This window comes from Phocoena phocoena, chromosome 16 (genome assembly GCF_963924675.1).
Source record: "Phocoena phocoena chromosome 16, mPhoPho1.1, whole genome shotgun sequence".
Classification (NCBI taxonomy): Eukaryota; Metazoa; Chordata; class Mammalia; order Artiodactyla; family Phocoenidae; genus Phocoena; species Phocoena phocoena.
The window spans coordinates 41,312,366-41,327,153 of NC_089234.1; the positions used below are offsets into that span (position 1 = coordinate 41,312,366).

At 35.4% G+C, this 14,788-nt stretch overlaps 1 protein-coding gene across 8 annotated transcripts in view; it reads right to left on the reverse strand.

Moving 5' to 3' along the window:
- PCDH15 (protocadherin related 15) overlaps positions 1–14,788 on the reverse strand; it is a 714,536-nt gene that overhangs the window by 410,707 nt on the left and 289,041 nt on the right. For all 8 annotated transcript variants that reach the window (XM_065894178.1, XM_065894175.1, XM_065894174.1 and 5 more), the window contains 2 exons: positions 11,675–11,794; positions 461–571 (listed from right to left, as the gene is read on the reverse strand). In XM_065894178.1, the coding sequence (XP_065750250.1) occupies positions 461–571; positions 11,675–11,794 (231 nt within the window). The remainder of the gene's footprint in view (positions 1–460; positions 572–11,674; positions 11,795–14,788) is intronic.

Below are 14,788 nucleotides of genomic sequence, written 5' to 3' on the forward strand. Positions count from 1 at the left end.
ATAAATGATTCAATAAATGATTCAACAGTTCTCTACCTTTAGTGTACTTTGAAGTCCCCTGGGGAGCTAATAAAAAATGCGGGTATTCCACTTCTACCTTCTGAAATTTTTATTCAGAGGGTCTGAGGTTGTGTCCAGGAATCTGCATTTTTTTATACACTCCCAAGGTGATTCTGCTGCAGCCATTCGGTGGATCATGCTTTGAGAAATACTTCAGTGTGAGCTAAAAACAGATTATTGAAGTGTATGAGTGATTCAAAGAGTGAAGAATACAGTGAGTGGGAATAATCTTCCTATCCCATTCCATCCCATTTCCTATTCAGAAGACTATAATTTACAAATTACACTGAGCGCAGGGCTACCCTGTTGAGGCTGCAAATCACAGTGAGCACATACATTCTGGGCAAGTTCTGTACTTCATAAATTCAGAAGAGGAAAGTAAGAGAAATTAAACACTCACATTAGCTTGGATGATGACAAAGTAGCGAGTCTTGTCTTCATAGTTGAGCCTCTTCCTTAACACTACATTTCCGGTCAACATAAGGGGGATTTCAAAGGTGTCATTGGATGTCTGCAAATAGGTAAAGATACACATTTGAGATCATCTGAACATAAGATGAATTAGACAATCTTATATTTCAGTTTAGTCCCCTAGAAAGTTATAGACAACATGTTCATCATCTGAAAACAGGATGTGAGTGTAAGCTTCAGATTTAATATTCTTATTTCCAAAAACTTGTCATTCTGATCAATAGGTCTCACTTTTGATAATGATAACCAGGAAACTTACTTCTTGTAAGTTTTTCATATATTATTAGGGTTACCCATCAACAGCCCTGGGATACTTCTAAGCCCAGATATCTGAAAAATCTTTCCTATTACCATATTATCTTTTCACAATTTTTTTTTAAACACCAAAGCGTTCAAAGATTGCAATTTGTGATTTCTACATAATATCCCTTTTCAACATTGGTGCCCATTCTGTATTCTCAGTATTTTCAAGTACTGTATTAAATACAACTATTAACCTGAAACTTTGTGTTTTTGTGAAAAAGAATGTGCTGTAGCTTGTTTTTTGTTTGTTTGTTTTGTTTTGTTTGTTTTTCCAAGCCTCAAAACTGCTGTTCATTAGTTAAGTCTCCTATCCTGACAGGGGTTGAGTTTCTTCTTGGCAACATGCAGGTTATAAGGGCAACTTCCAAAGTGCCTTCCAGCAATACTGCTGTGGCATGAGCAGCCCTCACTGTAAGACAGTATAGTCATTCCTCAAGGGAATATAATTTAGGAGATCTGTCTCTCAGCCTTAAAAAGACCTTACATCACTTTTTTGTTTTAGTGCCATTTTGAAGACTGATAAAATAGTCTCTAAATTATGACAACAAGTCAGTTTTACTTTTAGTATTGGAACTTTTTTGGTTGATTGTTTTGTGCAGTGATAGGCGTGCATGTGATTGTGGGCAGCAGATGAAATACTTAGATTCTTCAGAAAAAGGAGGAGGAGGTGGGGGAGAGGGAGGGGGAGAGGCAAAGCAGGAGGAAGAAAGCAGAAGAAGAGGGGAAGGGAAGGAAGAAAGAGTGTGTGCATGCTTGTCTGTGTGTGTCTGTGTTTATACACTCAGCTGACACAAGGGGAGTTACTTAGAAACAGCGTTAATGAGAGAACAGCTGACTCAAATCTTCTATCTCAAGTTCATTTGGGGGAATGTGGGCAAATTAACCTTCAATATCTAGAGTTGTGATCTCTCCCTCTCCATCTTTTTCTCCCTCCTTCTGTGACCCCCTCTCTTTCTCGTACACACACACAGAGTATACAATTGATAGATATTTTTTAATGATTTATTCTGTGTTCATGCAATTGACTTTGCAGGTCTTTCTTGGATTCAGTCATTTAAAAAGTAACATTTTAGGGCTTCCCTGGTGGCGCAGTGGTTGGGAGTCCGCCTGCCGATGCAGGGGACATGGGTTCGTGCCCCGGTCCGGGAGGATCCCACATGCCGCGGAGCGGCTGGGCCCGTGAACCATGGCCGCTGAGCCTGCGCGTCCGGAGCCTGTGCTCCGCAACGGAAGAGGCCACAACATTGAGAGGCCCGCGTAACGCAAAAAAAAAAAAAAAAAAAAAAAAAAAAAAGTAACATTTTAAAACATAAATATAAAAAATGTGCCATAAAAGATATTTACAATTAAAAACAGGCGTTTGACATTTTCCCTAAATTTTTGCCTATTTAAACACTGCGGGACTCTAAACTATGCCAGGGAGAGTAAAAATTGTTTAAATATCTAAGTTAGTTATGATGAATACTTTAGTTAATAATTGCCATATACACTGTAAAACACAACTGAGTGTGTTGTTATAGGGTTGTTAACTTTCAAAGGCTCAATAACTGTAGAGACATATATCAATTCTAGCGTGTTTATGAAATATACGGTGGGTTGCTTACCGAAACGCCACCTAATCCTTGGAGTCAGAACTCCAAATGAGTTCAGATAATTGGTGGCTTTGTGCTTTAGGGGAGGCTATGACCCTAAGTGGGGTGAGTTTTGACAAATCTAATCCTACCATGGAAAATCCACACTCTTTGCCAGTGATTGATTTGGAAATGTACGTGAGATCTAATTCTAAATAATCTGAAGAGTTTTTCTTAATTGTAAAGAGAGAGAGAGACAAGAAAAAAAGTGTTCCCTTCTCTTCTTACAGATGCTTTTATAAGGATGCAAAACCTGGAACCATCAGCAGCCATTTTGGAACTATTGAAACAGTTAATCTAGAAGTAAACAAAATGCGGAAAATGGAAGAGCAGAAAATGAAAAGAAGCTGGCTCTGTGATATCTCTGAGTTGTTTAACAAATCCTGATACCTCCCCTTCTCTGAACAACCTGTTACAAGAGATAATACATGACTTTGTTGGCAAAGTCACTTTAAATGCAGTTTTCTATTATTTGCAACTGAAAGCACTTTGATACATGATTATCTCCTGCCTATGTGTCCTCATCATGCAGTCCCCTCTCTTTTCCATTTATGCCATGACTCTTTGCAGGTGACATTTGCTTTTCATTTTCTCCTGCCTAAACATTCTATCCCTCATTTCTCTGGATTATAAATCCTGCAAATCTTATTCGGTAAAATCTTCTTTGTCATTCAATTTAGGATTAAATCTTTGCTCTTATGTTACATTATTTTTTCCAAACAGCATTTGTTATTTGTGTATTTTCTGCTTTCCCTCACAGATTTCTCAAGGATCTCTCAATCTATGATGTGGAAATACTTACATTTATATTTCTAACCAAGTAACGTAATGGATGTTTGTGATCCTATTTTAGTTGATAATTTTCATTGGATATTTGTAGAATTATTACAAGCATTGTAGCTAGTAATTAAGGATTATATTGTTCTTAAGAAAATTTTTTAATTAAATCTAATTCTTATTAGCTAAGTCCATCTTTTATAGATATCTGAGATTTTAATTTTGCTAGGAGTTTCATAAATACTTATGTTCCAAGAAACATAAGGAGAATATCTGCTTTATGATCAATGCTGTTTATAAATTATTGCATATGAAAAGCCTTTGTGTTAAAATTAACTAATTTATTAATGAAACAAGTATTCATAAAGTATCCATTCTGTCTTGAAAAAACAGAATAATAATCATGAGAAAAATTAGAAACAAAATGTGGATAAATGCTTAGGGTGCTCTTTATTTGTCCTGTAGCAAAAAGAATATTGGATTAGATCAACTCAAAGTAAATGCCCTGCTGTAATGCTATTTCTAAAGCTCTACCTAAGGAGGAAAAAAAGAGCAAAATTTACTAAGAAAATATGGTTGTTTTTTTAAATTATTATATGATAAGGCAATGTGACAATAATTTTCAAAGTTTAAAGTATATAAGGATCATAGAAATGTATCACTTAGATTGCAGATTCCAAGTCTATTACTCCAAATTCCAGAAATTCTCAGAAGTCTATATTTCTAACAAAACTCTTGGGTGATTATCATGTAGAAAGTTTAGGTTTTATTTTGAGAAACACTAGACTAGAAGATAGAAAGGACCAAGTTAAGCATATAAGAGTTTTGGCATTTGCTTGTGATCTCAACTCAATAATAAGCTCCTATAATACATTTTTAAGATGGATAATTATTTCATTTTTCTTTATTTTGGAGCTAGTTGTGTTAGGTTAACAAATTGACTTGATGTTAGATTGGGATGAACTTCTAAATATAATTTGAGTGAAGCCTCTCAAAGGTAATAACATGTTGAGCATTTAATATTTTGCGATTTTAGTAATTACTAAAATTGTGCTTTTCTAATTCAATCTGATTCCTTTAATAATAAATAATATGTCAGAAGGATCCCATAACTGATATAGATATATGTGTGTGTGAGTGTGCGTGTGTATCAGTGTATCAAGAGCATCTCAGTCTTATACTCTTGTCAAAGAACTGTTTGAGGTGGAAAGGGAGGTAGGGTCTGCACCATCCCTTCCTCTACCATTTATTTTCCTCTCCTCTCATCCTTAGAGATTTGGTTCATCAACAAAGGAGAGGGGTGTAGGAACACAGTCATATCCTTTTTCATAAGCAACATACATTTTTTGGAAATAAGGCCCTGACCCTCTTTCTGTTAATTCTGGACACTGCTCTGTAAAGCACGAACTAGCACTTGTTTCTTTGGGTGATGAGAATTTAAATGCTGACCTCTACCTGCCCAGTGTTAATCAGGTAATTCCAATAATGATTAAGCCTCTTAATACCCACAGGCCCCAAACATCTGCTCTCCATCAGGAGAGGTCCACTCACAACTCCCTAGCAGTTTGGTGTCTCAGTTACTGTCAGACAAGGGGCAATTCTCCACTTAGTAAATGAGGGCATAGGGCAGTTTAAATGATTTTATCACTGTTGGAAGGATGAGAAAGAGTGTAGGAGGCATGTGTAATGCCCTTCCTTCACACACACACTCACACTGACTTAAGCAAAGAAGGGAGATGGAATGTTGACACTAACAATTCCGTGTTTCTCCAGAGTTGATTCCATCCCCCCACAGCCCTCTTTATTAACCTGTGGGAAGCTGAATTAGTACCAGCGTAGATAAAATGACACCTCTCTGCTAGTCCTGTAAGGAGGTGTTGGGCTCCACAGTTGGAGATGATCTGGAAATGGACTATGAGGTATTTAGTGTTATTTGTTCTCAGCTGAGAACTCTGGTAATTCATCATTTTCTAATAAGCAGAAAAGATTCTGTTTGGCTTCTCATACCTATGCTATATTTACAAATACTGTTTTTGATATTATCCATTCAACTGTAAGGACTAGATATTCAGTTCAAAAGAAGAGAGATTTATTTTTGAGACCTGCACACACACAGACACACACATACACATATACATGTATATCTATTTCCTGGTTATCTAATGACAGAACCAAGGTACAAATATGCTTTACTGGGCCTGTAACTGGGAAGTGGTGGGAACATATGTAACAAGGAAAACATTTCTCAGTCTCTCAGAGGCTGTTAAGTTCTCTTATTATTTTTTTTCTACATTTTTTTGGAATCTCTCTCTCCCCTCTCTCTCTTCCTTCATCACCTCTAATCTCTCTCTCTCTTTCCCCATTTGTTCATGTTGAACAGGACTGTGACTTTATCTCTTAGTTTGAATAAACAGCACCAACTCTGTGTCCTAATCAGTCTGTAGTTGGTCTTAAGCTTGTCATGGATTAATCAGGCCACCATGCCATTAGTTGCTGAACCATCCATGGTTTGGTGTGACTCCCCTAATCTGAATTACCTGAAGTGAAAAGTGGAGGATTAAGTAAGATCATGTAGCCCTTGTCTACTCAAAAGGGACTACGATTTGAGCAGCAACATTCGTTTGCTCCTAGTAGAATACCAACACTCTGATAATTGTTTCTCTACTTCATACACACTCATTCCTCCCTGCCACATAAACACACACAAATACGTATATGCACATTTAGGGGTGAAGGAAAGATTACAATGCAGTTCATGTCACCTTCTTCTAACCAATTTCATAGGAAATTGTATTTAGAAGTTTCTATTTGGCTTCAAAAGTACATGTTATAAATGTAAAATGTCACAGACTCACAGTTAAACAACCTGGGTTCAAAGTTTTACACAACGAAGGACTTTAGGCAATGACCTAATTAAACACAAGTGTTCACAAAGCTCATGCTTTGTGACCACCTAGAAGGGTGGGATGGGAAGGGAGGGAAGGAGACACAAGAGGGAAGAGATATGGGGATATATGTATATGTAGAACTGATTCACTTTGTTATAAAGCAGAAACTAACACACCATTGTAAAGCATTTATACTTCAATAAAGGTGTTAAATAAATTTAAAAAATAAAATATCCAAATGATACCTATTATATTAATAATTTCCTTTTTCCAAATAAGATAAACTCCCCAAAATGAAAAATTCCACACAATACATGACAAATTATTCTCCTCTTTTTTTCCTGAATCTTTCTTTTTCCTTTCTTTTCTTTTCTTTTCATGTTTTAAAATATAATTAGTTCAGTGTATTGTAGATGGCCTTAATTTTTATTACCATGAAGGCACAAAAAAATAGTATTTTATAGTAACTGTGATGAGCATAGTACAAATCCTCTTAGTTCGCTCTCTAGCGGACACCAATAATGAGGTATTTACTAAATTATTTTCATCTGAAAATATCAGATGAGAAAGGATAGGTTATGATGCAAGAATAAAACCCCCAAATTAATAGAATTTTTTAACATTAGAATTTTTTATTTCGTACCCATTCTACATATCTACACTAACACATGTCAGCAAGTGGGCTCTGTTTATGTTTTCATTCAGGGACTCAGGCTAATGCATGTTTCACCTCAACATGTTTTTCTCCAATCACTGCAGCAGTGGGAGGGGAAACGGTGACTTGTATTTGATTCTTTGCGCCCATATCTCATTAGCCAGAGCAAGTAATTTTCTCCAACCCAAAAAAGTTCACTTCTGGCATGTCTCCAAAAAGAGGAAGAGCCAGAAAGTTTTGGAAAATAACACAAATGTTTTCGCTTTAAATTTGGTTAATCAGTTAAGCAGTTCTTCATCCCCAAACTTCTTCTTTCTTTATTCTAGATAAAATTCAATAAAAACAAGGGCAAAAAAAAAGTGCAATTTAAACTCTTCTGATTTTGTTAATAGGTTAAATAAAAGTGCTTTGTTCCAGTGAAAAGTTTACAACATTTGGCAATTTAATTTTTTAAATTTTATTTTGGATAGTAAAAATGTCTGATTCTTATTTATTCCACATCTCCTAGTATAGCTGTTCATCTACATCATAAAGGAAATACAGGTGTGGTAAAAAGGATCCTAATAATGCAAATGATTATTTTCAATTTATCCTCTATTAAAACCAGAATAGAACCTTCATTTCCTCTATTTTTTTTTCCACAAACTTAAACAAAAAGACTCAAAAGTGCTTTTCCAAAGTAGATCAGTTTATATGACATTCAAAATGATGATAATAATACTGAACATTATAGTAGGTATGACAGATTCTTAAGGGAAGCCTCTCTATCCCCACTTGCTGACAAGCAACTCATACCTTTGTGTAATCCCCTCCCCTTGAGCGTGGGAAGGACCTCTGACTTGCTTCTAACCAATAGGATATGGCACAGGTGATAAACTGTCACTCTTGTGATTGCCTTATATCATATAAGACTCCATCCTGCAGACTAGCTCTAGATACTCTCCTTGCAGGTTTAAGGAAGTAAGCAGTCAAGGAACTAAGGGTGGTTTCTAAGAGTTGAGAGCAGCCGCCAGCCAACATATAGCAAGAGGCCAAGGCCCTCTGTCCTACAACAATAAAGGAATTAATTCTAACAGCAGTCTGAGTTTACTTGGTAGGGGATTCTTCCCTACTCAAACCTCCAATGAGAACTAATCTGGGCAACATGTAGATTGTAACCACATGAGAACCCAAGCAGTTCAGCTTAGCTCTGTCCAGACTCTTAAGCCGCAGAAACTAAACAAAATGAAAGTGTGTTGTTTTAAACCACTAAGTTTGTCATCCAACAGTAGATAACTAATATATTATGCTAATTACCAAGCCTTGTCTAAAGGATTGGTGGTGACATATAGTACTGGTAATTGGTAACTACTACATTTGACGAGTCAATAATTTTAAGTGATATTATATTTTTACTTCTCTGATATTTAGGAACACATTAATATGAGGGTATCCTCATATTAAAAACAATATGCTCACTATAAATGAAAAGATGGGAAACTCACCAAAATTACAAACTATAAAAACTATAAAAATATGGAAAATTTAGACCTGAAGATTATACTATCTGAAATTTTAAAAATAATAAATAAAAAAAGACAATTGGATACATTGGATAGTTTTAAGAATAGAATGGAGATGACAGAGAACACTGTAACTTTGAATATAGATCAATAGTAAACACCCAGGTTGCAACCAAGTAATTAAAATATGTTGAAAATATATGAACAGAGCCTGTACCTGTGTAACAGTATTTAAATGCCTAATATGCCTGTAACTGGAGTCTCAGAGGGAGAAGAGTCAGGGAAATGGCATGAAAATATTAAACAATAGTGTCTGATAATTTCTTTAACTGGTGAAAGACAAATTCAGAGATTAAAGTTCAGCAAAACCCCTAAAAAAAGACAATTACAAAGAAAACTATACATTGGCATGCTCCCATGGTCAAGTTGCCAAGCACTCAAAATTAAAATAAAAATCTTGAAAACAGTCAAAGAAAAATGGCACATTACATACTGGAAACATAATTTAAATTTCCATTGTCTTCCCTTATCAGAAACACCAGAGGCCAGTGTTTAAAGTGATGAGAAGAATTAATTAAAACATACTTTGGGGCTTCCCTGGTGGCGCAGTGGTTGAGAGTCTGCCTGCCGATGCAGGGGACATGGGTTCATGCCCCAGTCCAGGAAGATCTCACATGCCGCGGAGCGGCTAGGCCCGTGAGCCATGGCTGCTGAGCCTGCACGTCCAGAGCCTGTGCTCCACAACGGGATACATTCATAAATTTCTACAAGGATGACTTGGATAATGTAAATGAGTGAAGTGATGAGGGTAAAAATGGATATACATATATTGTCTGAGTGATAGAAGTTTGCTTAATGGGAAAACATTAATTCAACCGTAGCTGATGCTGTCTTATTGGAAATCAGGACCAGGGTTGTCATACATCTATTTCTTAAGAGAGAAGAGAAAACTAAATTTGAATGTGAAATTTCATGATTTTTAGATTTTGGCTCAGAAATTATTTAAAATAATTTGTGGCCAAACAAAATTTTGTGAGTTGAATGAAACTCCAGGTCACTAATTTGTGATTTCTGCTAATGAATAACGTAGCATCAGACGGAAAACAAACAAAACAAAAAAAAATACCCTGAGATTTTTAAGTAGAACAGACCAATCTACACCTTTTACTATTTACCATACAGTGTGAGACTAATTTTAAAGAAATTTTTAACTGTGGTTGCAAAAACCAGAGGGGGCCACATTTTCAGGTTACATATATTTGTAATACATACAAGTTTGTTTTAACTCTAAGAAATAAGCAGGATAATATTATGATGCTATTAATTATAAGCAGAATTTCTAGAGATTTAACAATTTAAGAACATAAAAGTCATCAGATAGCTCTTTCTCAGAGATTTTATAAGAGAAGAAACTGGCATTGAGGTTTGCATTAACTCTCTATGATGATTAAAGATGGATTCTCTCTGTAAGGATGTGACTTGGTTAATGCTTTCTCTTCCAATATACCCTAACTTAAGGGCTGTCATGATGTCTTATTCTTTTGCCTCATTGAACTAGAACCATGCCCAGAGAATTTCTTTCGTTATTCCATAGTAGCGCTAGCTTGCTAAAGTACATTTTTTTTTCTTCTTTTGCAATTTGGAAACTGCATGTGAATGATTGGTTTATTCAATCTGTAGGTAATAAAAGGTACATATTATATTTCATGCCAAGCCCAGAAATCTCTGAAAAGGGGAAGCATTCAGAAGGAATTATTGCAAGGAATTTCAGCCTCACAAAACTTCTAAAAGATACATTCCAAGTAATACATTTCTGTCTCGCACTATATCTAATCCTTGGGTAGGTTTGTTTTTTTTTTAATGCAATGTAATAAATATTCCCCTAAAATACGTGGCCTGGTCATTCTATACTTTCTTGGAGTTTCATTTTTACAGCTTGAGGAGTAAAGATTAGGAAATGACCTTCATAAAATATAAGCTAGAAACATGACACACACATACAATTAATTATTTTAAAAATCTAAATAGTAAAGAAAATAAATGGTTTAGAAATATTCTGTATAGTCAGCTGCCTATTTCTGCTTAATTTCCCTTCTGCTGTTTCTTTGATCTTTTCCATTCGACTTCTGTGTAACCCCTCATGTCCTTTTCTGTCACATTCTCATCATCTCCCCATCTCTTGGTTTCATTACCTCTGTCTATAAACATGTGGAGGCATACATTTTAGGGGAAAAACAAAAACAGAATCCCCCCAAATATTCCCTTGACTCTGCTATACACGTGGGCCTTTTGTTTTGTTTTTAAATTTTTTTTGAAAATTTTAACTCAAGTGCTGCAACTATGTTCATAGAGCACAACAGAGGAAGAGTGGAGCACATATTACTCTGAAATCGAGTCCTGACTCTCCGGCTTAGAGGTGGGTGTGTGTTACCAGGCAAGTCACGTCACCTATGAACCTGTGTTCGCTTCTATGTGATAGAGATACTACTACTAACTAATTGATTTGTGAGAATAAGATGAGGAAATGCATTCACAATTCACTTAGTTCTCACAATCAATTTGTGAGGTAGATCTTATTGAGAGCTCTTAGTCTCTACAAGTTCAACAGGTTTTTTTAAATTGTTTAAAGCTTATATAAGAAATATATAATTTAAAAACAAAGATACAATGTTAACTTCACCACTTTTATGTTCCTAATATTAAACCTAAAGGAGAAGCATTAATTTAAAAAGTCACTTAAGTGATTTTAAAACTATGCTTTGGGGAGCCCTTGGTGTTCTGAGAAGCTGCCTCCGGGAAAAGAGGAAGGGAAAGATGGCAGGCAGGACTTCCAGCTCTAGCTTCAAGAAAACAATTCTTATTTTATTTGTGTTACATATACTATATCATTGGGAAAAATAATTTCACAGCCTAAGGCACAATGCAGAAGCCCCACTGTCTAATGCAAAAAAACCAAAAACTGAAAAACCTATTGCTAGAGGCTTTGTCCTCTTCTCTACCTCAGGTTTCATTGGTGGAGAAGGGGCAGTGGTGGTATTAATTTGCAAGTTCCATAAAGCATACGCATCACATTGGTAATATCATATCCAATGATTTACTTAGAATGCTTAGGAGTCCACTAACATAATGGAAATTTAATAAAAATGACATATTATACCTATGAATACATTTTAAACTTTTACCTACAAAACTCACCAAAAACTAGCTTTTATAAGTATAGCACAAATATTTTTTAAAATGTAATTTTGAGATAGTTATTAATAATAGTATAATTACTAATGTGGTTCCAGGAGCTGAGCAATAGAAAAATATAATAAATATCGGCTGAAGTAAATATTAATTTTATTCCTTATGGTGAACTCACATTGCAAGTAGATATTTACATACCGGATCATCTGGATTATATTGAATAACATATTCTATCTGTCCATTTGGGCCATCATCTATGTCTGTAGCTCCATTGTCTCCTGAAAATCCTGTAAATACTGTGGTGCCAACTGGAGTAAGCTGAAAAAAACAAAAGAAAAACTGTCAATTCTCATTTGATCAACAGCACACCAGAAGTGTTCTGGCACAAAAACCAGACATTTGTTACACAAAGGAAAAAAGCAGGCAGTTGCCCACAACCAGAGATCTGAAGTATTTCAAAAGAACACTTGCAAACACATGAGTTCCTATAAAGTCTGAAATTTCCAACGCCATGGTCCTTGCTTTGGATTAAGAAATAGAAGGCCCTGATTCAGTGTGAAACGCATTTGGACCAATTTATGATCATTAGCATCTTAGCTCCTATGGAGAAATGCATCTGCTGTTCCTCCTTAAAAAAATCTTGATGCATTAAGTTATCTACAAACTAGGATTTAAACTGTAAGAAGGAATTAGTTACTTTATTTTAAAATCAAAAACCATTTCAGAGAGATCAATGAAATCCAGTTGGTAATTACATGCAAGTGGCAAATTTAAGGGAGAGAGTTGGAGACAATGGATTCCCTGTCTATCAGAGGAGAGAGAAAGCTGGGATTTTCTTTAGTGCTTGTAGTATCGGTTAAGTAGAAAGCCATTGTGTGACAGAATTGAAGAAATGGTAATATCTTTTCATTTTAGATTAAAACAACAACAAAACATAAAATGGCATATAAGACCATGATTTCACATTTGGCCTGAGCATCTAGCTTTATTTCTTATTGATCTCCAACAGAGAATCACTGTTGTTTTCTCTTACTTGTAGGTCTTTGTATTCCTACATCCAGAGCCCTGTCTTCAAGCTTTAGCTGGGATCCTTCTCATTAGTTACATTTCAACTTAATTAAGTATTGCCTTCTTCTAAACCATTCCTGACAGAATTTCCCTACCCCACGTCAGAACATGGCACCCTTTTCGTTACTCTTATATTTTATACTTTACTTCTCTAATCATCACACTGTCACAATGAATAAATGAATTTAGTCAATAAACATAAGCTTTGTGCCTCTAAAGAACACAGACTTTTACATTTTATTCTGAGATATGTTTTGTTAGGTTTTAAATGGGATTCCTTAATGGAGGAATAGTTTCAGAGAGAAAAAGAAGGAGTTATCTCATTTACTTCTATTTTCAGGGGCTACAGACCCAGATATCTGCAGGGATATCAGGCGATGTAAAAGAGTGAAGCAAGGCTCATGGGAATGGTGGCAACTGGGGAACACTTCCCCCTCTAAAATGGTAGCTGCTACTCAGCCTCAGCAAATTCTTGCCATAATGAAATATGGAGCCAATGTTACTACATCTTCTAATTTTATAAGAAATCTCTTGGTTCTAAAGTCAGCAACAGATTTTAGAGAATTAAACTATGCATTTAATGCCCCCCCATACATCCTTTGGCACAGCAAACACAGGAGTTTGCAACCTCTGATTTAGAAAAATAATACAATTATGATTAAAGAAGTGATTTTAAAACTGTGCTTTGGGGAGCCCATGCTTTGGGGAACTGTGAGTACAAAGTAGCGTATTTATAAAGTCAGCTCTCCTGGCAGGCAGCTTTTAAAGGCAAACTTTGACTTTCTGCAGCTGAAAGAGAACTGAGGATAAAGTGAGAGGAGATAGTTTTAATAGCACATATATGAACACGGGCACACCTCTGGAAATGTTAGTTAACAAAAAGGCTTCCAAGCCAACATTTTAATATTTTTTTAATGTAATCCCTGTCCCCAAAGACATCATTCTCTCTTATAAAAATTCACCCACTCCTATGTAGTTATGCCTTGGTTTTTAAATTATGAAAATTTAAAATTGAATGGCAACAAGTTGTTTCCAGATATCTAATAAAACAAACAGAGTATTTAAAGATCTTTGTTGCCAAAGTAAATAACTGTGCCACAGAGTTGAATTAAAAAATTAAAACCAAGCAAAAGACAAAAGGAAACAAACCAAAAAACTTGAACAATAGGTATCTGAAATTTTTGAAAATAGACTTCTGCCCCTACTTTAAAAATGTGGTATTTAGCTGTTGACAGCAAAGGACTCAAGTAGTATATCAAGTTATTAGTTCAGCATTTTATAGTGAGTTTTGCTCCCTTCCATATGTACAAATGTTGTACATTTAGGCCAAACATCTTAGCACAGATTGTTCATTTTCACTACTGGAATAAGCAAACATCTACACACAGACATACACATGTAAAATGCAACGTTAAAATGGATCCATAATTGAGCTACACACATTTATTCATTATCTACCATGCAATGGTGGACCTGTTCAGATATAGGCTAGCGTTTGGAAACTTTGAAGCTAATATAAGAGAAATGGCTAAGAAAAGAGGGTTAAGGCATTTTGTTTTAATATGGAAGGCCTGGCAAGAGTAAAATGGGTGCAATGAAATGGCCTATACCAGATGCAAACAAGCAAAAGAGACAGCATGCAAAATGGTTTTAACAAATAGATTTCAGCAACTTATTTCACTCATTTCCTCTATATATATATTTATATATACCCAACAAAATATGTACATATCTATGTACACAACAAAAATATGTACATATCTATATACACATACACATATCACATATATAAATACACACATATCACTGTTACTTATTACAGAGACATGGCACTCTAGTGCTTTCTGAGTGGAGGTTGAAAATCTTCACAGGACAGTCAGGTTGTTTGTTCTACCTGTGTTGCGCTATACATTATTATTTACAATTTTCAGGGCACATCTGCCATACAGATGGTCATGTTCTGTGCCCTTTAACATTTCAATGAGTCTCAGAAATATAAATTTGGTTTTCTGAAGGGCATTCTATTCATGGGATGATTATCAGCTTGGGCACCTGCCTGAGGGTGTCACTTACTTATTTAGTTCATGTCTTTTTCCACAAATGATTTTATACAACTACTGGGAAAATACAGAAAAATGCATAAATGCACACATAAGTTAAAGAAAATAAAGCCAGAAAATTCAATATTTCAAGAAGATGCATAAGAGAAATCTGAATGTAAAAGGTGAGCAGTTCTCAGTTAAT